General features: G+C 35.2%; 1 protein-coding gene across 8 annotated transcripts; it reads right to left on the bottom strand.

The window, feature by feature from the left end:
• Positions 1-358: 358 nt before the first annotated feature.
• PNISR (PNN interacting serine and arginine rich protein) lies at positions 359-23,850 on the bottom strand. Of its 8 annotated transcripts, none has more exons than XM_081045070.1 (12): positions 23,167-23,850; positions 14,672-14,790; positions 13,068-13,256; positions 11,522-11,745; positions 9,911-10,082; positions 8,579-8,769; positions 6,328-6,465; positions 5,070-5,169; positions 4,280-4,333; positions 3,044-3,214; positions 933-2,019; positions 359-694 (listed from the first exon to the last, which is right to left on the bottom strand). In XM_081045070.1, exons 2-12 carry the CDS (start codon positions 14,757-14,759, stop codon positions 664-666), a joined length of 2,445 nt encoding a protein of 814 aa, XP_080901196.1. In that variant the 5' UTR covers positions 14,760-14,790; positions 23,167-23,850; the 3' UTR covers positions 359-663. The 8 variants fall into 8 exon arrangements, 5 of the variants coding, with proteins under 5 accessions (XP_080901196.1, XP_080901199.1, XP_080901198.1 ...); XM_081045073.1 differs by having other exon boundaries at positions 1,375-2,019; XM_081045072.1 differs by having other exon boundaries at positions 14,672-14,764; positions 23,167-23,264.
• Positions 23,851-25,044: the final 1,194 nt, after the last annotated feature.

Here is a 25,044-nt window from a genome sequence, read left to right as displayed (position 1 = left end):
GCTTGATTGATTCCAGCAATTTCATTTTACAGGAGTGAACCATACTTTATACATACAGAAAATATATTACTTGAAAATTCCCAAATTAGGAAAAGTTTAGAAAGAAGTCAAATGCTTCCAAATGAAAAGTAAAGGTCTGTTTCTGGCCCGCTTCCACACCCTTAAAATTGGAATTTGACAAAAATCCATGGGTACAATTTACAAAATTTGACAAACTACTGAAATAAAACCATTTTCTTTGGGGGAGATGAGAGGAAGTACCTTTAAAACTTGTTATACAAAATTCCAGCTGCCTTTTTATAAAAGTACGTTCCTTAAATTAAAATCATAAAATTAAGGTGCAAGAGGTTAACAAAAATGAACTAAAGAGCTTTATTGACATCACAGTACATTCAAGAATAATGTTAAGAACATTACAGCTGAAAGAGAATGGCATGTTTATAGTCTTATTATGCACTATTATTTGAAAAAAAAAAAAAAGTAATACAAAGAAAACCTATTAAGTAACTCGGAGCAGCATTTGGAAAAAGTACACCTATTTACAGATTTAAAAAAAAAGTTTCTGGTTTCACCTACACAGCCACAATGTGCCTCTATAATGAGACAAGCCCTTAAAACTCATGGAATTTTTTAAACATCATGGCATTCTTGCCACATCATTCCTCAGCGTTTACGACGGGGAGGGGTTGTTGATCTGAAAAAAAAAAGGGAAAAGACAAAATTTAAAAATAAAAATGTATTTTAAACTATAGAGTCTGCAATTTTTAAATAAATAATATTAGATAGGATATCTAAAATTACTTAAGACTATGATCATTTATCAAGTACCAAATTGAGTTTATTAAAGAGAGAGAGAGACAGGACACTTTCAACTTTGAATAAATTCAAATTTTTTTAAAAAATCAGACAAAATACTTTAAAAAGTATACTACCTTGATCGGGACTTAGACTTGTGTTTGCGGCTTGCCTTCTTACCAGACCTTTGAGATTTCTCCATGGATCGCGATCGACTATGTTTAGGCTTCTTAGCCTTCTTTTCCTTGCTACTTCCTGGAGATTCAGAACTGCTCCTTCCACTAGAATCAGAGCCTGAATGTTTTTTACTATCTTTGGTAGTACTTTTTTTACTATCCTGTCTAGAATCATGTCTGATGATTTTAACAGATATAGAACCACTCCTAGAGAATGTTCTTTCACTGTCTCGTTTCCTTTTTAACCTATCATCCTGACCACTGAACTTAAAGTCTTTTTCTTCCCTTTTTTGTTTCTCTTTTCTTTTATCCTGTTCACGCTCCCTTTCTTTGTCTTTCTTTTTCCTATCTTTATCTATACTTCGACTCCTCTCTTTTTTCCTTTCTTGTTCTTTAGCCTCACCTTTATGTTTATGACTGCTCCCACTAAGATTTCCACGTTGATCATCAATTTTACGCCTATCTCGACTCCTACTGCGACTGGACCGATTGGTTCTCCTATCCCTTGAGCGACTTCTACTTCTACGTCTCTCTCGGGAAGGACTCCGATTTCTTCGTCTTTCTCTTTCAATGCTATTTCTATTAGATCTCCTCCTATCTCTAATCTTTACTCTAGCCCTACTGCTATCTATTTTAATTCTGCGAGAATAACTTCTACTTCTACTACGTCTAGCTTTAATTGTTAGAGATCTGCTCCTACTGTGTCTCTTTTTCCTTTTAGGAGAAGAAGATCGCGAAGATGTGCGACTACTACCTGAGCTAGAACTGTATGAAGAGCTAGAGACAGTACTACTAGTACTACTAGTTCTGCTATTGCTACTGGAACTACCACTACTAGAACTTCCTGATCTACTCCTTCCTTGTTTCTCTTTTTCTTTATGTTCTTTTTTTGGTTCTAAAACTGATGTAGTTTCGTTTGGAGTTCTTTTCTTTTCATTAACCACATCACCGTCTGCTTCTCTTGCTTCTAGTAGTGATAAACTATTTTGCTCTTTATGGATAAATTCATTCATCTCTTTTGTAACCCTTTCAGTTTGTTGCTTTTCTTCTGAAATAAAAAAAGACAAAAATGTTAAGTCAAATGTACAATGAAAAACTCCCATACTACCAAACTTCAAGCTACTGGACTATAACAATAGAGAAAGATACATAATCAATGCCAAATTTCTAGTGGCTACATTAAAAAAGTAAAAAGAAACTGGTAAAATTAATTTTAGTATTTTATTAACCCAATGTATGAAAAACATTATTTCAACATATAATCAATTTAAAAGAATACTGAAAGTCTTTTTTTTTTTCAACATAAAGTCTTTGAAACCTAGTGTATATTTTGTATCTATAGCACATCTCAATTTGGGCCAGCTACATTTCAAATGCTCAAGAGCTACATGTAGTACTACCCACTACCTTCCTGGACAGTACAGCCATATAGTATTGAAGTATAGAGGTACATACATGTAAGGCAAGTAAGAAAAATTTCACTTTTATCCAATAAGGCAATTTCAAAATAAATATGTAATTTATAGGGAATTTTTATAAGGAATAATTACCTTTCATATTGTCCAAGTAAGATTTTTCAAAGAAGAAATTCTAAATAAATATTTTTATTGTTCCTAGTATTATGTAAACTGTGAAGTACTGTACTCATTCATGTACAGTATTTTACATATAAATAAAACTTCCAAAAAACTCCTCTATTATCCTTAAATATCCTAGCTACAAATTACTTTTCAATAGTTTTACAAATATATCTCTCCCATTTCAAAAATCATTTCATTTTAAGAACTTTTACAAGAAATATAAATACATTGAAATAGCTTAACTTATAGCCACTGGAATTAACGTCTCCCAAAAGTTTACCTTTTATAAATTATGTATTTTGAATACAATACTTAATTCTGATTTCACGTTTCATAAAAATTGCAAATGAGCCAAAAACCTTAGTTTCAGATATACCACATGTTGTTTACAATCTAGCCTTGATTCCACCCTTTGGTATTTCAGGTTGGTTGAAAAATGAAAAGAAACACAAACAAAACTGGACAAAACTTAAGTGATTCTAAAAGATATACCTTCCATCTGTTTATCATGTAACAGCTGCTGTTCTTTTTCTTTTCTCCAAAAAGCTTCCTGTTTTTGCCGGATTCGGTGCCGTAATTCCTCATCATCAGTGTCAGACGACTCAGAGCCTCTGTCACTCCTCTCATCTTCACTATCTCCTGATCCATAACCACCCAGTCCACCTGTGTGCATAAAGCCCAGTCTATCATATGGAAAAATTATTGTATGCACTAAAAACTTTTTAAGGTCCGAGAAGAAAGCTCATTTCTTTTTCCACTGCATTTTCTTGGAAGAATATGCTTATTCGGGGTGGGGAGAAGTATAAATTCCAATGTTTAAGGAGTTCATAGAACCCTCAGATAATTGATACTTAGTATCTTACTCTTTCTGGAGTATTTGATACATTTCTCACCATAAAGGAATCATGATAATGGTTTTGTTTTACTGTCCATGTTAACCAATAAATCCACTGATCAGGGCAGTAATAAAGCCTCCCTAAGCATAATAAATTCTACCTTAAAATTTATGATGATCCTGAAAATATTCCTAAAATTAATTTTTTTGTGGTTCAAAGCTTAGAAATCCCAGATAGAAGGCTAAGTATTTTTTCCCTAAAATAATGATAATACTATATTCTGACTGATACAGAAATAGTATGACGCTAAAACTACTCCCCACCCTGAAGTAATCTAAACAGTAATCATAACAAAATCATATGGGCATTTGGTTCTACCCATTTCTACTGATCCTCACAAAGATTAATTTGAAATGAAGATGTGGAAAAGGCAAATTCAAGCTTTTATATACTTGATAATATATCATGCAAATAGCAAATTATGAACACATCACTACGACTACAATATGATAAAATAAACCCTTTCCTCTATGGTAAACCTGACTTGCTGCAACACAATCTAAATAAAAGTCCTTAAAAGCATTAGTGGATAGGTTCTTCTCTAAGACATGTCTGCAATAATTTTGAAAGTGGGCTTAAATACTATCACGACTAAATTATAACTATTATAACTTGCCCCAATAAACTATGAATTAGTTACCACATTTATAATAATGCCACTGTGAATGCTTTAATAAAAAAACAGGCAAACCTTTTAAAGACTGATATAACCCTAAGACCTAGGATTTATAACTGAGAAGGAATCGTACAGTTTCAAAACAGAACATGTAGAGAGACAAGGTAAGTGTGATTTTCCCTTTAAGGCCCTCTCACAAATAAGGAGAACACTTACCGAGTCCAGTGAGGGAAGCCAGTGCACTGGACTGTGCCAGCTGTTTTGCAGGAGCTTTGTATCACATCAACAACAGGAACAACATGTTAACACAAATAGCCACGATTTCATAGTCATGAGAGTCTATGGTATTGTTAAATCTACTACTATTGCTGCTTTTTGGGGAGAGAAGAAACATTAAAAACATAACATTCACTTTAAACCAGTAACCTCTCTGGCCTTGAAAGCATAATTCTGATGTGAGTTGAAATTGGTTTATAATGAGGGAAAATGTTTACAGTATATTAGTATTTTTATTTTTGAGGTATGGCCCATAATTTAAATTTTGCTTTCAATATATTTTTTAAGTGTTATTAAAAATATGGGGCGGGGTGGGAGGATCCCTTGTTTCTGTAAGAATTATAAGTGGTAAACTGAAAACTCTGAAGTTTCATAATTCAATTCATTAGTCAAACTAAATTGCATTAGAAGTCATAAACCAATACCATAATCTCTATTTAAAAAATCAGGTGAAATAAATTGAACATCAAGAATTTTCTACAATACATTTTATACAACAGCAGCATAATTGCCAATTTGTGCTCAGGTTGGTTGGAAAAAACAAAATATTTGTATAGTTGTAACATGGCGTCTCCAAATCTAATCTTTCCCAAAGAGTTAAAACATGCAAGAAGAGAATATTCAAAATATCTGCTAATAATTCAACAAGGACAACAAAAAAAAAGTCCAAAATAGCCACCAAAACCAAAATACCCCCAGAAAAACAAAATCAAGAACACCCACAATATACCTTTCGTTGCTTTCCGGTGTGCATCTTTAGCTACATAATAAATTTCTTCATCTGTGACATCCAACAGAATTTCAGTCAGAAGCATTTTTGTCAGCAACATCTAAGAAATATATATTGTTTCTAATTATTATACCAACAGTTTAACATTTACAAAAAAATTAAAAGGCAAAGCAATTTTATAAAACATTTTTAGAGATGCAATCAGATCAGCCATTCCAAGTAACAGAATATCTTGAAAATTATTCTAAAATACCAAAACTTTAAAGGAAAAAATGTTTACCTGTAAAGACACTAAACTCTAACTCTAGAGACAAAACATGAAAACAAAGTCTCTACTACTAAAAATTTCCATGGGGGTTTTAAGTTGAACAAAGTATCCCTTTATTTAATAATATTAATAGTAAGCAGCACAACACTAATTTAAGTCACTTAGGAACTTGCTCAGCTCAAAAGGTAAAATTTGAAGGGGAAAAAAACCAAGTAAAATAAAGAAAAGGCAGTTATTCCATTCTGTCAGATGAAGTCCTTTTTCTCTTCTTGATTGCTGTAATATAGACTACAAGAGACTTGAAATAGAACTATACTCTTGCACTGGTTTGGCTACCAACAACTGTTTCAAATGTCGACTATTAATATTAGTTAGTCCCTTAGCCTCTCTGGGCTCCAGATTACCGTATTCATCTATTAAAAAGAGTATAATGAATCAGCATCTTCTAAACACATTCCAAAGATCACTGATTTTTCAAGATGAGAAATGCAGAATATTATAGTCTCGATCTCAGAAAATAACAATACACATTACAGATAGTAAAGGCTCTGAAGTCTCACAATGAAGAAATATTTACCTGTGTTCCATCCAGTGCTTCCTAAACTTACTTTCTATGAAGTCTTTTAATTTTTCTCAGTATTCAAAAAACACACTTTAGAAAATAACAGATCAAGACATGTTGTCTGAGGTCTCAAATAGTAAAACATTATTTAATAATTACAACATCCATATTAGAAAATTTGCTTAATAACTGCTTTATAAGTGGTTTCACATTACAAGTGTTACCTGGATTTTGTAGACATTATTGCCCTGCAAACTATATATTAACATACATCTTAAAACTGTTTTATGAGATCTCAGTTTAAATATTTAAGATAGCCAACTGATAGTTCAAAAAATTATAAACAAAATAAATCCTGCAATATAATGCTGTATGTCAATTATACCTCAAATTTTTTTTCAATTAAAAAAAGGAATTTAACGTTTTACCATTTGATAATCTTTCTCTTCTTCAGTCATCTCTGGTTCACTTTGCTCTTCTTGAGGAGCTGGAGATGGACTTCTGGTGACTTTCCCACTGCTTGCCGCCTCAGCATTTTCAGTGTCTTCATCTTCCTCATCACTATCCTAAAAAAAGTAATTGTATGGGTAGCCCAAATTCATGCTTATAATGTAACCTCATTATCTTACATATTCTATTTAAATCCCCAAATTAAAGTCTACGAAACAGATGTATAAAAATGAAATTTCACCCTAAATTATATTTTTGTACTACAGATTTCATTTGGTAATTTAACGTACTACCTGATAGGAAATGTAAGATTGCAAGACAGCTTATGAGAATCGATTATTTTAATTATTTTCAACTTCCTTTTTTTCCTTGGCCAATCTTGACTTTATTTTATAAATATCCAGAAACGTATGATGCCCAGAAACTGATTTTATTATAATAATAGCCATTATGTATGATGGTTGAAATGAGCGGCTTGTAGAACTTTGGATAAAAGGACCAGTCATATTATTCAGCACTGCTTTTACAGCTATAAATTTAAGCTATTTACCTAAAATTGTGTGACTTAAAATGAAAAATCTTTAGTTTCTAGATCTCAGCTGGCCCTGAAACTTAATGAAGTTTGCTTCTCTTTAGCTACATAGTAAACAGACAGATAAGAAATGAGGTCTACTGAAGATGGAGGAAATGCCAGCAGTTTGTCTCTGTCTCTGTACGGGTGTTACACTTTCAGTATGCAGATAGTGTACCTTAAAAAGGGGATTCTACGTTCCAGTCTTAGCAATCCTAGCAAGTGAAAGACAAGGTGATCACCTAAATACTACTACTAGGGAAAGACCATTTAAACCAGAAGAATTCGTGTAACAAAAGCCCAAAGGCATTTGGGAAGAGGAGAACCTCCAAACATTTTTTTAACACTTAAAAAAACTATCGATCTAGAAACCACTATTTCATGTAAAGATTTAAAAATATATTCCTAAGGTAAACTTTAATCGTGGTAGTCTGTAGTTTACCTTCGTAACACCCAGAACAAAAACCCATCTTGAGCATGGTTCTTTTATAAAAAGTCATTTATGGCATTTACGGAATTTAAGCAAAGCCATTGTCTGTTCAAATCTAGTTACCTTGCCATCCTTGTGACATTTATGAAGCAGAAAATGGCCTTGGGAGAAAGACCCATTTCCTGAGTTGCATAGTGGCCAGTGCTCTGTCTGTTACATTAGTTGAGTACATTTTTGCTAAGTAAAAAAAATTCCTGGGCCGGCCCAGTGGCTCAGGCGGTTAGAGCTCCATGCTCCTAACTCCGAAGGCTGCCGGTTCGATTCCCACACGGGCCAGTGGGCTCTCAACCACAAGGTTGCCAGTTCTATTCCTCCAGTCCCGCAAGGAATGGTGGGCTGCGCTCCCTGCAACTAAGATTGAACACGGCACCTTGAACTGAGCTGCCGCTGAGCTCCCGGATGGCTCAGGTGGTTGGAGCACGTCTTCTCAACCACAAGGTTGCTGGTTCAACTCCTGCAAGGGATGGTGGGCTGCGCCCCCTGCAATTAGCAACTGCAACTGGACCTGGAGCTGAGCTGCGCCCTCCACAACTAAGACTGAAAGGACAACAACTTGAAGCTGAGCTGCGCCCTCCACAACTAAGATTCAAAGGACAACAACTTGACTTGGAAAAAAGTCCTGGAAGTACACACTGTTCCCCAATAAAGTCCCGTTCCCCTTCCCCAATAAAATCTTTTAAAAAGAAAAAAATAGTTCCTAAGCTGCTTATGCCATCTATCTGATGAAGATTTAAATATTTAACTTTGCTACTTTCAGTGCTCAAGTCAAAAACTATGAAAGTTATTATATCCTCTGGCATAAGTATACATTTAAATTTTCAAAAAAGGGCAGATTTATTTCTCTATTGCCATTTTAACTTAGTTTTGTTTTATAATCCACCACTAGGGAGCTAGCTGTACCACACAAAATACAGATGTTTGTCAAGGTAACCTATCCAGCATCCCTAAATGATTTCTTTCCAGAATAAAATGTTTCATAAACTCACTGCCCCCTTTCTCCTTACTCTACCCTCAATAACACATGCATAAAAACATAATCCCCAATATACTTACTGAAAGTAATCTCAGGAACATTAATACTTTTCTACAGGCTAAAATACCTACTTATTTCAATAACCTTTTCACACTGATATCAACTGGAGTTTCATGTCAGGGGAATTCTACTTACAAATTTACTTCTCTGAGGTAAACGAGGGCCATCGCCTCCTTCGGCATCTTCTGTTGTCTTCTTTTCTTTTTTGGACAATTGTGAACGTTGTTGTTCCATTCTTTCTTTCTCCAACTTCTTTTGCTTTTCACGTTCCATTTTTTCAAGACCTTCCCGAATCCAAGCTGGAAGAGTCCTGCGTTTTACTGCATCTGTTTCACATGGAGGGAAAAAAATATTTGTAGGTCAGTTAAGCAAAAGTCATAAATGCGCAAGTTCCTTATTCCTGAATTTCTACAAATCTGTAAGTAAATTAAAACAAAGAATGCTGGTGCCATTTGAGTGCTTGTAACAAATACTATTATTCTCTAGCAAGACAGGTAATAAAAACAACCCATCAAACATCATGCTTTTCTTTAAAATCATCACTTTTAATAGTAGCAAACAATGTATTAATGCTTACAATGTGTCAAGGTACTATAAAAACACATTAAACCGCCATGTCACTCAATTCTAAAAAAGCCCTAAAAGATCACTAATATTACTTGATCTTTTTTGCATGTGAGGACATTGAGGCTCAAAGAGATTTAAAAATGTGCTCAAGGTTACCAAGCCAGTAATTAGTGATGTGGGCTACTTCAGAGCCAAACCTATACTACAACTGCTTCCTAAAATGTGAAGACAGAAGAGAGTCAAAACAAAAGAACAAATCCATTTTCACACGGAGAATTCATCTGAACAAGTATCATTCCACAAGTTATAAAAGTTACGATCTTCCTAAAAACGTCTACTTTGCAATAAAAAGGAAGATTTGTATGTTCTGGCCCATTAAGTGCCTGATTTGGGTTCCAGATATAAAGTAGCATAAACATATAACCTGTCACTGGAAATAAGTTAGTACTAATATGTAAATTAAAAATTGAAATTTTCTGCCAAAACACTTACAGAAAGTGAAATAATAAAAGGAAACTTAATCTGGCAGCAGTGCACTGGATGAACTGAGAGTAAAGAGACCAGAGACAAAGAACAAGTAGGAGGTTTTAAAGGTGGGGAAATGCTCATATATTGGCATCATGTATCAAATTGTCAACAGTGAAGAAAATATCAAGATGTTATGGCCATGATAAATTTACATTTCATCACAGAATTTGTGTTTAAGGTAAAGATTTATTTTAAAGAAAATTATACAAAACTTTTAATAGTTTAGACAAGTATCTTCTTGTAATTTTTGACTATAAAATAATAGGGTTTTAAAGTGTCAATTCCTAACATATCAGAGGTATTAGAACTAGAACTTAACAAAATAAGATATCCTTTTCATGATCAAGAAATCACGCCAACTTTAATAGCTACCAATTTGCGGAGGATCCTGCTTCACAGGAAGTGCAATAGGTGAACGCTGCCGATCCCTGAATGATGATGGTCTTTCTCTTCGATTTTGGGGAGGTGCTGGAGGCCCTGGAGGTCCTGGTTGCCAATAAGGAGGATGAAATCCACCTTGCGGTGGACCAAAAGCAGCCCCATGCTGAAAGAGTATTGCAGTTTATTTTTCTTCACATTAATATAAAAACACTCTGGGACACACGTGTGTTATGAACTGGGACAGTAGAAATCCATGTGTGCAGCAAATCCAAGAATTCCATGGTTCTAATATCCACCGATATTTCTGTAGCCCCAAGAACCTAAGTTTACTTTTATTAAGAAAAAGATTCTTTTGCCTATATAAATGCAAAGAGCCATCTAAAATCCAGCTGATATACTCTTTTCAAGTACAGAAAATTATATATATGAATTTTTCATTGTGAATCCATTTATCCTTCCACTACCAAAAAATCAAATACATGTCAATTTTTCGGTAACTAGGAAATACAGGAAAATTTTTAATCAATTCCATCTTCCTACTTCTTGTACATTTGTTTCCGTAATCTTGCAAGAAATATCTATTTTAAGCAAAGATAAGTTACTAAATCATTACATTAAATATTTTTTGCAATTTCACTATTTTCAGAGGCTTTCTAAGCCAGTTGTCAACAGAGGTCTCTGTCATGTTAGGAAGGGATCTACCAAGAAAATGTGGTATTAAGTAGAAGCTCCCTGCCACATTTCTTCAAAATGAAAACCAAACAAACACTCACATCTGTACACCAAGTACGAGTATACAAGTATCTGAATACGTATGGATAAGAGGATCACTGTCTCAAGGTGAATATTGTTTACATTTATGTCCAGTCCATTATGCATATAATTAGTGAAATACCAAATGGGTTTTATCGAAATTTTAAATGATAGCTCATTTGATAATAATTAAGATCAGTTATTTCAAAATGACACCTAGCACTATAATTTAAGGGTGGACCCTGGCAGACTGGTTAGAGAAAAGAAAGCCCCAAATAACGACACTATTCCCCATAGAGTTCTATGTCCCTAGGAATGAATTAGATGCTACAGAGGAAATAATATACAATTCCACTAACAAACATGTCATGTTAGAATGGAAAAAAAAATGGTAACACTAGAAAAAGACGTAACTTTACATAGCAGAAGGCATTACATTTATGAAGATCTATGCTCTTCATGTCTTAACCATAATCTATTATTAAGAAATAATGTATTCAACTACTGTGCATTTTCTAAGCTTTATTTAACATTTAAATATACCATTTTGAAATTATAAATCAGAAAACAAAACATCATATAACTATTGCACTTATACATTTTTCATTTTATCCAAATTTTTCCCTAACGATCCTTTATACCATTTTAAGCAAATCAAAAACCAGAAAATAGAAATCTAGTGATTTTTAATACTCAAAAAAATTGATAACTTTTCTGAGACATAATATGAACTTATCTGTACAAGACTGAAAAGTGAAACACATATCTCAGGTACTCTTGATGAAACAAACTTCCAAAGAACGGATTACGTGCACATCTACAGTATTAAAGCAACAAAATATCTTTCACCTGATAGTCAAACTGGTTCACCGGGCCCACTGCAAAATTATCGGGTGGTCCACCAAAGTTGTGATTGTTCTGGTTAAATATATGCCTGTTGTCAGGGGCAAATTCCCCACTGTCCTGACTGTTGCTGTCTTCAGAAGGAGGAACAATGTCCATTGGGCCTGGTGTTGGTGGCATCCATGGCTGCTCTGGAGGGGGGTGTGGGGGTTGCTGATGCATTCCCCATTCTATTTAGGATTTAGGCATAAAAACATTCAACAGGGGGTTATAATAAAATCAACACAAACTTTAAAGCTTTCAAGAAAGCTAGATTTTTTTCAGTAAAGAAAAGATTTAAATATGTACGACTTCTTGGTGAAATTCCTTTTGCACATCTTAAAAATAAGCAATGAATTAGTCTAATAAACAATTCAAATGATCTAACTCCACTCAATTCATATCCTAAATAAATGGAAACCAAATGCCCAAAATATTTTTAATAAATGTAACAAAATCCAAAGCAATTTTTTGTTGAATTTTTCTATTTCTGTTCAGTAATACCATAAAAATAATATCTAGGGATTTTATATAATTTCTTTTTTCCATGAACACATTTATCTCTGAGGTAGGGGAAATCAGTTATTATTTTTGTCAATTTCAGGAAGGGATACTGAGGCAGAGAGAGAGAAATCACTTGTCAGAGTCACAAAGAAAACCAGCACAGTAAAGTTGGGGAAGTGGGGAGGCTAGGGTGAGTTATTTATAAACTTGAACTTGGGAACCAAAATATTTTCACTTAGGGAAACTTGGCATAGGTTCAAGAAAACCAGAAGTGAACTACCTCACAATATCAAATATTAGAATATCTGTTATCCTTTTAAAAGTGATGTTAGAGGATTACTTTCTAAGTTTTCCATTCTCACATTGAGAAACAAAAGTTAAGTATTAACAGGAAAAAGGAGATACAACTTCATCAGCACACGCAAATTCCTCTGTAAATAAATTGATGTGACTATTAATTTAAAATAATAGCATAAGTCATGGAAAACTGAACTAATATCAAGGAGTCTAAATCATATTGTGAAGTAAAAAAACAAACAAGATAAAAAAAACTCATGGAAGATCTTTACTATCTGAAAAAAAGGGAAGTAAATATGGGGCAGAGTATATTTCACAGAGTAATTTGTCACATAGTGACACAATTTTTCTTTAGAGACTAGACAGACATGTTTTGCTCTGCCAGTGGTGCTTCTGAAAAGGCCAGAGGTTGCAACAGAGAGACCATAGGATGCTCTCTTCCCTAGATGCCAAGTGAGGTTTCCAGTGTTCCCAGCCCCTGTCAGCCTAGGAATGAAGAACCAAGAAAAGAATCAAACTGAGTGCCATAATGCTAGCAGACTGAGCACAGAATAATTTTAACCACAAAATTTCAAGGTCAAATCTAACTGGAACTGCCTATTCTTTAAGCATTAATTTCAAGAAGTCATAAGACTAAGCAAATTAAGCAATTTAATTTTAATCTTTTTATTTTAAAAACAGACCTATAATTTGGAAAACATAAACAACAAACCTGGTTGCCACATTCTGTTAAAGTTTGAATCCCCTTGAAAATTCCCATGATTATTTGGACCAGATTCCATTGTAGACATATCTTGTCCATTTGGCATCATTCCCGGTGGTTGTTCTACCATGCTCTGCTGTCCCGAAGCTTCTCTTTGGGCAATCCAAGCTTGAGCCAATGCAGCCCAGTCAATCTGGCCTAACATAATTTAACACAGCAGAATCTAGCATCAGAATGTAGGAGCTAAAAGAATAGTGTTTCTATGAAAAACAAGCATCTCAGTTATTCCTTACTAGAGATTTTAAATATTACAGAATGTTATGGCTGAAAAAGGACGCTTAGAAATAACCCATATCCAGGCTACAAAATAAACTAAACTACTTAAGAAGTTCAGAAAAGGAACTCATAAGAAATTTATCCCCTGCATCTTAGTTTGAATTTTTAAAAAGTCTTATTCCATTTTTGTTTTTTAACAAATGATCAAACTCACTCATTTCTTCCTCAAACGGGTCCTACCTAGGCCTACATTGGCTCCTATCGCCGTCAGATAAGTAGCTCTATCTGTCCGTTCCTCCTCAAAGCCCACTTTTTTTTTTTAGCTAAGTTGCCCTTCTTTAGTCAAAATACATCTAACACCTAATTAGCCATTCTTTACTCAAAATTCACTGTCCCCACTAATGTAAAGGTCTTCCTTTCCTTCTCAAATATCTATACTTAACATTTTAAGATCAGTATTATTAATAAAGGAAACAAAGTAAAATAAGATACAGTTTTTCACATCTCATTTTAGTAAAGATTAAAAAGATATTCTCATACATTTTGGTGGAAACGTAAATTGGCATGGAGTTAAAGTTGACAATGTGTATCTAAAACTTCAAATGGGCAACTGTGATCTAACAAACCTTCTTGATTTTTCTCCTAAGAAAATAATTGGACATGTGAATAATTTTGCATACAAAATTATGGTAATTATTTTAAAAACTAAAAGCTACAATTAATCATCCCAAAGTGGATCAATTAACTTACAGTACAGTCTAACAGAATACTATGTAGCTATTAACAAAAAGAAATAGAATTGAGATTAATCCAATAAAGGCAGGGCAGTGGAAGGGGTCATATCAATGAAATTGGTCATGAGTTAGTAATTGTTAAAGCTAAGTAATAAATGAGCTCCCTATATTCTTCTATGTCTGCAGATGCTTGAAATATTCCAGGGAAAAGAGAAATGATTCATTAATAGCGTAGTCAGTTTACTATGATCTTCATAGAACTAACTGTAAGATTCAGAATTAGTAACAGATATAGGCTTTACTTAAATAACACATTTGAGAAAGACTTTCCATTTTTAGAAAAACAGGAACTAAATCAGTTTTAAAAAATGTAAAATCTTCACAAAGCTTTCCACCCTTCGAGGAAGTCTTCCAAAGGAAAATCCATTTCCTAATATGTGTGCTATAGCAAGCTTATTTATGAGAAAAGATTAAACTGTAACCATAAAATGATCCAATAAACTAATCCCAATTCCATCTCCCTTAATGCCATCACATATCTACCACTTATCTCTATACATCCTCCCCCCACCCCCACCTTCCAAATTCAATTTGTTTCCTTACTTGGATCCTGCTGGTGCTGGAATGACTGCATCCACTGTTGTTGGTTCAAGGGCCATTGTTGCCAAGGCTGTCCTCCTTGATCCCACATCCTGACTTTAAAAATATATTTGATTTTCTATCTTCAACAAAATAAACATAGTTTAAAAATGAGAAGTTATTTAATTTTAAAATCTCACATAGAACTTACATGATGATACATTTACGTGATCAGAGCTCTAAGACTCTTGCTCAATAGGTTGCCAGAGGCAACTGGAATTTTTAGGTTGGCAAGCAAGTATAGAAAATTTCATATCAGGGCTGGTGTCAGAGTTTGGTGGTCAGCATTGCTCAAACCAGTTTAGCTCAAAAAGAGGGGGAAATTCAGTTTTTCCAAGTTTAAATCCCTGAAAATATATTTTGAAAATTGTAAGAAAAAAGTGATTTAATCTCCCTCAACCAAGACTCCTTGAAGAGGGTAGTCAAATAGTTCTAGATAATGAAGGAAAACTCTTCCTTATAAATAATTACAGCTAATGCATGCAGAAGGTAGATTTGGAAAACTGCGATATTGCCAAACCTAATAAAACAATTGATTCACACGATATTAGAAGAAAAATTAATGGGAAGTCACAATGTCGAAATATCACCTCTACAGATTATTAGGTTTCTCCTCATGAGATACAATTATTTATATCCCCAGAATCACTATGAATATTTTCACCAAAAATGTTTAACGGAATGCAACTGAGCTTCTGGATCTCACTTCTTCTGTGAAGGAATGATAGGGGACAAAGAAATGAGGTAAACAGTATCCAAAGAAACAATCAGGTAAATCCAGAAGGTGAGACAGTCTACACCACCAGATTTTTAACATGCAAATAGCATGGAAAAGAAGGGGGTGGATAACATGTTAATAGCTATTAAATCTAGTTGATGGGTATGCGGGGGTGGTCATCACACTAGTCTCCTTTTCTATAAACTAGTTTGAGAACTTTAATAAAAAGTTTAAAATTCCTACATGTCTAATAATTTGTACTTTATCCAACACTGATATACCAACCGTGTTCAAGAACTTATGATGCACATGGTAAGGAGTGGTGTATGTTTCTTCATTTTTGTACCCCAGAGCTCAGCATAAAGCAGGCATTCAATAAATGTTTACTAAATGAATCCCTCTAGACTGACCCTCTAAAAACAAGACAAGTCTCAGTATTGCAGGATCACAAAAAGTAGGAAAGCCAGATAACAAGGAAGTTGAGAGATACTAACTCAAATGGGACAATTGTCTATTATGATCAGGCTCTTAAAAGTTTGCAACTCTACTCTTTGCAGCGTTTAAAAAGGTTATATAATTCTATCAAATGGCAGATCTTGACCTCTCAAATTAAAGAACACTGTGAATTAGGGAAGATGCATTCCTTTGTTACCTTGACTTACTTATGAGTCAAGTGCACTTATCTTCTAGTTGCACTAGTATAGTCTATTATTATGGATCAGAATACAGCAAAATAGACCCTAAACAGTGTAACAGTTGAGGCCAACTGCCCTAGGTATCAATTCCAAGCTAAATATACTTCTTTGTCTAATCTCTCTTCCGATTTTCTTTCCTCTCCCCTTTTTCTCTCTCTCCTCTTTTCCAACAATACCTTTAAAGCCCTTTAAAAGCTAAATGACTCATTATAGCCCTTGAAAAGTAACTTCACTTATAACTTTAATTAAAAAATAATAAAGACAGATAGAAAGAAAAACACCCAGGAGAAATAACAACTGTTATTTTGACTGACCTCAGAAGTTCACTTTCTGCTTAAAATTTAGGTTGATTTAGACTACAGCTTGGAAGCATAGCAGCAAGATTACTTAAACCCTGGTGGGGCGGGGGAGAGTTTTAAATTTCCTCTTAGATTACGAAGAATTATTAGAATAAAAACAAATTCTAGAGCTGTAATATGAAAGTGTGACCATCTCTAAATTAATTTGGAATTTCTTCCATTTTCATAACGAAGTATTTACCATTATAAAGTGAAAGGCAACAGGTATATCAGAAAAGAGAAAGTAAAGCTTTTTAACTTTTTTTCTTTCAAAATGTCTTTATTTACTTGAAAAATTAACAACACAAAACAATGTCAAACAAGTTAGGGATTGTCATATATGCTGAGGGAAAAAAGGAACAGACATTTGAAAAGATCTCATCGACCAACTATTAATTTAAATGGTACAAATAAGGTAATAAAATGCATTAATTCAGTAACATCAGCAAGATGAGAACAGCCTGTCCCTGAAACGGTTTTTTCTTTCCATGAGATCAATAGCTTTCTAAAGTTGCCAGAAAGACAAATCTATTTATCTTTTTATCTTTCATAAGGTATAGGACAGCTTCCTGCACATAGCAGTCACTAAACACCAAACAAAAAAAATGGCCTGTCACTCCTTCTTTTTACTTTTAAAGGTTAATGATAAGGAAGCTGTTGACCTGTATTTGAGAACCAAAAAGTTGGGGTAAGCACAACTTGGTGTTTTCCAAAGCTCTAATGGCATGTCAGAGTTCAATGCATAGATTTTTCTATCATAGGTTGTAAACTCATACAATGGAGGCATTATAACTAGCACTGTACAATACCTACTGGAGTTGCAAGCAGATGTGCACTTAGTAAAATCACTTTAATGATGAAAATGATGTGTACTGACTCCCTACCATCATTTCTAATACATAGATTTATTTACTTTTCTAGAAATTACTCTGAATAAAGTTTCTTTCACTTACTCATGTTTAACGGTTATGGACAACTTTTTCAGTTCTCCTTTTGAGTTTTCTGACCAGCACAAGCTCTGGTTCATGATGTCTACCTACACCACTCACTGGCTGTGTGAACGTGGGCAAATAAAACTATTCTCTAACCCATTTTTCTCATCTGTACAATGGAGGACGTGTGTGTCTATCTCATAGGGTTATTGTGAGGATTAAATGAGAAACACGAAAACTTAGCACAGAAAGTTTCCGTAAGTCGTGGTTAATATCCCCACCAAGACTTGCAGTATCATTTTTGATAGCACTCCTTATGTTTACAAGTGGGTAGGGGAAAGGCTGATCAAGCCAAACCCTATCGACTCCATTTCTTCTCTAACAGCTATGGAAGACTTAACCAGATTTCATTTCATTTTTGGAAAAAATCCTTCTGTCCCTAGTCCTCACAGTATCATAGGTTGAAGCTTTTATTATTTAAAAAAGAAAAAAACTTCAAAGTTCTGTTATGCACAAAGGTTTTATTTACATATTTTCAAGTTTGATTTGCATTACTTGTAGCCATTTTTTTGTTTGTTAAAACCAACCATTTCTACTTTTACTATGTTTTCCAAAGCTTTTCCCCCTAAGTTTTTATGGAAGCTACTACTCAAATAAAGTGTTTGATATACTTAGGCTGAGAAGAACATGAAAAGAGATGTGAAACTGAGAAGCAGAGCAGAATAAAAACGCAGCAAAGATGACAGTAAAAGTTAAGGAAGTTAGTTAGAAGTCATTTAATAAAATGCTTCAAGTAAATCTGCAGTTGAAAAACTTGATTTGGCTACAGAGGATGAGTACTGAATACGTATGTTGGTAAAACACCAAATGGTTAATGTCCTTTGGGAAGACAATTTAATTTAGCATTACAGTATTCTATCAAAATTGTCCCCCAGCAATTCCACTTCAAGGACTTAAACCATGGATGAGGATATTCACCATGTAATTCAAAAACTTGCATCACGTTTGTAACAATGAACATCTTTTAGTGATATTCAATTAAAGGGCAATCGGTAAGATGATTGAACCATGCAATGACTTCCTATTCAGCCATATAAAATAATAAGGTCGACTTTTATATGCTGACATATACTAATATTCAAATTTTATTAAAGGAAAAAAATGTATGTGGTACAGCATGAATAATGATGCCACTTCATGTTTTCTCTTTTAGGAATGCAATTTCATAGAGAAAATTCCTAAATTACACAAAACTGTTAAAACTATTAAGCTCTTGGGAGTGAAAACAGAGATCAGGAAATTCTTATTTTTTTATTTTTCTGTATTCTTTGAGTTATAATGAGTATTTTTAGAAATAAATCTATAGTTTTGTGTTTTTTTTTTAAGATATGAAGAATCAAAGAAAGCTGACCAGCATAGTCCATAATCACTGGTATAGGCAATAAAAATTACATAATTCATAATTGTGAGACTTTGGGCAAATTACATGACCTCTGTCTCATTTTTTTATAAAGGATTTGGAGTTAATTTCTGTTATCTAGTCCAAAACAGGTAACTTGTCATAAGAACAAAATTTAAAGTTATGCTGAATTTTGTAAAGGAATAGATTTTAAGGAAAGACTTGGTATACTCAAATATTTTTATAAAAATTTATGTTTCAGCATCTAGCACAATGCTTGATAAAGAGTTTTTTGGAAATTATTTCTTAATTCAAGAACAAAATCATAAGTGATTTAATGGCAAGGATTTAGAAGCCCCACTCTTTCTTCCTTCATCTTCACTATAAAATCTACTAACAAACATAACAAATTCAAAATCTGGAAACAAAAGGAATATGAAGGCACACCTGACAATAATAAAAAGTATCTTTTAATTTCATTATGGTTTAATGAAATAACATAGCTTTGTACAATAAAAAACGACATTTACACATTGCTTTAATAATGATTTGGAAAACAATGATAACAGTTAAAGATGGGTGACAAGTAAGTACATCTGGATTCACTACACTGTACTTTTGTACTGCTTGAAAATTTCCATAATGATAAGTTAAAGATTATGAAGAACACTTGTTACAGAGGGACTTATATTGAATTTTCATGAGTTTTTTCGTGGCTCAAACAAGAATCTCTTTGAGGTCAGAGGAAATGTCTTATAATTATTTAAATTCTCCATTGTGCTTTGCCTATATAAAGTGATGAAATATTTTACTCATTCATTGAAATTAATATTCAATGATGAAAACACTCTAATACTGCTACTCTGATTTTATAACATCAAAAATCAATTCCAATTTATTTGTTCTTCCTTTAGCCTTAATTTTAAACATCTTTAGGCTCAACTTCTGAAGTCTGAAAGGATTACTGATGATCCAGGCTGCAAGACTTTCCCTTTATGCAGTTTAACTGCTACTTTCTTGGAAACAACTGGCATTTGGGAAGAAGAGAAAGATCAATAACCATGATTTGCATCAGATCATCAAGTTATCACACATGGCCGTAAAAATCTAAGTTATGATTATGGCCACTGTTACAGATTGTATTATGTCCCCCTAGAAAATATGCTGAAGTCCTACCTCTACCCCCATAAATTAGGAAAGTGACCTCATTTGGAAATAGGGTCTTTGCAGGTGTAATCAAGCTAAAATGAGGTCATACTAGATTATGATGGGTCCTAATCCAATATGATTGGTGTCCTTATAAAAAAACAGATAAACACAGGAAGAATACCATGTGACCACAGAAGCAGAGACTAAACAGATGTGTCTATAGCGGAGGAAAATCAAGGACGGCCGGAAACCACCACCAGCAAGGAAGGATCCTCCCCTAGACCAGAGAGAATGAGTGTGAAAGAAAAGAAGGGGAGCGTGGCACGCGTGTGCAAACCAGCATGGCCCTGCTAAAACCTTTATTTCAGACTTCTAGCCTGGAGAACTATAAAAGAATAAATTTCTGTTGTTTTAGGCCACTCTATTTGTGGTAGTATGTTACAGCATCCCTAAGAAACTAATACAGCCAGAAGTGACCATCATTCCTCTTACCATTCTTTAGATGACTCTATTAGATCACTACTTTGAGGTTCTTAAAAATGCTTGTTTAAATGACAATCACTAATATTTGCAAAAGTCATCTCAGAGACTGTGATGAGATGAAGGAGAATGAAAATGTAGTCTTTTAAAGCCCTTTAAGCATTAACTGCAAATCAAAGATACAGAAGCACACCTATCCTGATGCATGTAGTCAAATGTTTCTCACATCAAACACAAACTTTAGAAACCACAAAATGCAATAAACCTTTTCTGCCATTTCAGTCCTACACACCAGATGACTGACCTCAAAGTTAAAAAAAAAAATCATCTGTTCAATTCACGTTAGGTAGAAATGACATCAGCAAAGGTTAATCTTGTAATTATTTGAAATGTAGTAAAAGAAAATTTTTTTGCTACTTTATATGACATTCATTTCAGCACAGTATATTGAAATACTTTGCAGCTTGCAGCTCAACAGAGATATTCAAAAAATACTGGGAAATTAGAGTTGGTTATAAATACCAAAAAAGTGATAATTGAAAAATAAATGATAGAGAACCTAAAGGAAACACTCTAGGAGCAACAAGTACATGTATCTTGGTTCTAATACAGTGCTGTGATAAAAAGAATGAGGGATCCTTAGAGAAACGGCAGATTCTTAAGATTGGGGCATACAAAATGAGCCTGGAACCATCGTGTAATACCAGAAAGAAAGTGTTATAAAAAAAAAAAAAAACGAGGACATGCCAAAGGGGCACAGTAGACAACTGAAAAGAGCTCCTAAAGTCCAAAACTGAAAAATTTTGAGGGATAAAATAATATTCGGATTGTAACACAAATTATGATATAAAAATCTGAGTCCATACTGATATAAATAAATGGGAGGGAAGAGAGAAATCTCCCAGTAGAAGAATCCCTACTTTAGGCTGGAATAGCTACACTATTTAGAAGAGTGTAACTCTCCACTCCTTGAATATGAACTATGCAAAGGGACTTTCTCCCAGTGAGTACAGTATGGAAAGGAGGGGTGGATATGAGAGTGTAACTTTACAGTGGAGAAAACTGACAAACACTACCTCAAGCAGGTGATCAAGGTCAATATCAATGTGATTATCACTTTTATAGTATGTACCCTTGATATGATGCCTATGATCTTCCTCCCCAAAACACCTAACAAGAGTTTTACCATGAGAGAAACATCAAATTTCAATAGCAAGTCATCCTACAATATACCTGAAAAGTATTCTTCAAAACTGTCAAGGTCACTGTATTAGTTTGCTAGGTCTGCCATAACAAAGTGCCACAAATTGGGTAGTTTAAATAACAGAACTTTATTTCCTCATTGTTCTAGAAGCTAGAAGTTCAAGATCAAAATGTCAGTAGGGTTAGTTTCATTTGAAGCCTCTCTCCTTGGTTGGTAGATGGCTATCTCCTCCCTGTGTCTTTACATGGTCTTCCCCGTGTCCTAATCTTCGTTTCTTAAGAGGACACCAGTCATAATGGATTAGGGCCCATCCTAGTGACCTCATTTCACTTCACATTCTAATCTATCTCCAAATACAGTCACATACTGAGGTTAGGACTTCAAGATATGAATATTGGAGGGACACGACAACAAGGAGACCTGGGAAACTGTCACGACCAAGAGAAGACTAAAGACACGACAACTAAATGTTACATGGTATCCTAAATGGGAATCCTTGGACATAAAAAGTATATTGGGTTAAAAATAAACGTGAACTTTTGCTAATAATGTGTCAATACTGGTCCACTAATTGTGTAACAAATGTACCACACTACTGTATGTTAATAACAGGAGAAATTGTGTGCATGTGTAATGGGGGTTTGGGGTTTTTATATGGAAATTCTGCACCATCTGCTCAATTTTTATGTAAATCAAAACCTGTTCCAAAGTCTATTAGTAAAAAAAAAAAAAAAATTTAATATAGTCTCAAGAAGATCTTAGAAGAATTGATTTACTGTTCCTTTCCCTGTAGCCCCAGGACACTTTACAAGACAGTCTCACAAGTGAATCTTTATAGTGTTCTGTTGTGTTTTTTAAAATTTTTTTATTGCTTTTGCCGTGCACCCAAATCAGAAATTCCAAGTTTATTTTGTTTTTCTATGAATTAACCACTGACAATCAAAATCTGTGGAGAGCCCATGATGTTCAGATGGCAATAATACCCACCACAAGATAATACAACTGGAATATTGCATACTACCTTTTTCCCTCGCGAAGCTTAACACATCATGTCCATCACTGGATAAACACACAAGAAAAACACAAACGAAGGAACCTAACTGTAGTTAACAGGACGCATCTCCCTTGGCTGCGCCTGCGTGGTGGGAGCTGCACAGCACCTAAGGTTCAGGTCCCGGCCCTCCGCCTCCGACGCCCCACGGCACCCCTCGCCCCATAAGGGGGTTCCTACTGCGCACGCGTAGTGCTTAACGGCCGGTCAGGAGCCCAACAATCAGTCCCTTCTCATCCGAGAAGAAACTCTCGTAGTTAGAAGAAAACGGGTCGTGAGCACTCTCTTTAATGGGAACATTTCCTTTTCACCGAGAGGACCGGTCTGATTTACCAAGTCAGGCGGAAGCCGCCGCTTTAAGGGGATGAGGTTCCTGCGGTCGAGTCAAGCAGCTTACGTAGTCTACGTGTTTAAGTTATGGTACCTTCGCCACAAAAAACAAGACTGTAATGGCCCGGCAATTCCCCACGCGTAATTATTCTCGACCACTTACCCACTCCGGTTCCGGAACACTGTCGTCGCCACCGTTCCTGTAATACCTCAACCCTTTCGATGCTTCTACTTCTTCACGAACAAGACAAGATGGCGTCCAAATAGGCTCACCCGGAAGTGAATAATAATAATATCCGCTTGTTATCTGAAGCCATACTGTTCCTGCATCCTGGTCTTTGAGCACGTGAGGGCATCCGGTTAATTTGTTTCCCCGCCATCTTTGTTATGGGCAAAATCACCGCTACTCTGTAGCGTGGAAATGTCTGAATATTCCTGTACGTTATCTCTTAATGTAGCCAGCACTGTGTCCAACCCATTTTCCTCTTTAATTGGGCAGAAAGCCAAGGGCTTAAAAGCCAAGAGCGCCCTGAACTTTTTTTTACTTTAGCAACGTGACCTTAATCAAGGAGAGGTATGCTTTCCCCTAAGAACGCTTTCGCTTCGGGAAAGGGGACTGAGTTTGCAGCGCTACTTGCAGACTACGGAGAGGCCCGAGTCAAACTGAGCCGGCTCTGGCGGACTGCTCAGGGCGTCCGGGGCACTTCAGGCAGGCAGGAACTTCTGGAGGCTTTGGTCTCACAGAGCGCCGTGGGGGGTCCTGCCTCAGAGAGACCGGACGTCACAGGGAAGTGGCCAGTCTGGACGGTAGAGATGGCGGAGATCTTAGCTGACCCCCCCCGCCCCCGCAGCGGTCACGCTTTGTTCACCTCTAAACATCGCGCCCCCTGCCGGGGACACTTGCTCAGCTGAATCTCACCCAGCTAGTCCGGATATTTCGTTCTTTCCCCGTGACCTTTAAGGAAAAGTGGCGGGGAGCTCCATTCCGTCCTGCTATTTCTGTCTCTCAACTACAAGATGGCCTCCAGAAAAGGGCTTATGCAATGCAAGTCTTCCAATGGAATAGTTTGATTCCATGATATTTTGATACGAAAGTGTTCAAGTATGAGAAGTATCGATTTCCAGGCTAGGGGTCTACACGTTACCAGGGAAACAAACATTTTCCAAAGGTATAGTATTTATTTCTCAACTAAATCTTGCAAAGTTCCATTTTAGAGTGTAACATGAAACTTGAGTGTGAGTGAAGTGCACCAGGTTATCTACATGATTTCACTGGGAATTGTGCAAAAGAAATAGCAAGTAACAGTGGAAATAGAATACATCTAGATGGATAAGATAAATATAGATAGGAGAATCTAGATGCCAGTCTGCATAAAATTCAGTCTTCCTTAATACAACACTTCAAACCCAGATATTCCTAGCATGAGAAGAAAACCTTCAATAGGTAAAGATCTGCTGGTCTTCAAATCCAAGTGGCCCTCGAAATAACACCTCATCTTGGGAGAAACGCTCGCTAATTTCCCTGGCAACACCATGGTGTGAGTGCAAGAAGATACTCCGGGAGGCAAAAGGAAATTTCATTCCTTTGACCTTTTCCCTAATTTCCACTTAGAGTGCACACATAAAACCACACAAAAGAGTCTAATGATTTTTTACATCATTTATGGAACAAAAATTGGACACACAAGTTACCAATGGTAATCTCTGATTTTGCTGGTGTGGTTTTCCTTTTACAAGTTTTTTGCAAAAGCCCTGATTTTCAAGTTTACTTCTCTGAGAAACATTCTAACCAGAGAAACCTTCTTTGTGAAATGTGATTGCCCTAGTGTCTTTCATATGTTCCTACTTCCTATAATCATCTTGTAATTGTTTGTTTCCCTAAAGTTGAAGCAATGTTCTGATAGGGTTTTGGGTGTTTTTTTTCCCCCATCTCCTGTCTTCAACTGGCTACCATACTGATTAGCCCACAGAATTTTTTTGTATTTGTCAAATGATTGAATTAATGTTTTGAACGATGACTTCGACACATGCCAATCATTTT

The sequence above is a fragment of the Rhinolophus hipposideros genome (assembly GCF_964194185.1).
Source record: "Rhinolophus hipposideros genome assembly, chromosome: 3".
NCBI lineage: Eukaryota > Metazoa > Chordata > Mammalia > Chiroptera > Rhinolophidae > Rhinolophus > Rhinolophus hipposideros.
This window is presented reverse-complemented; position numbering and strand designations above follow the sequence as displayed.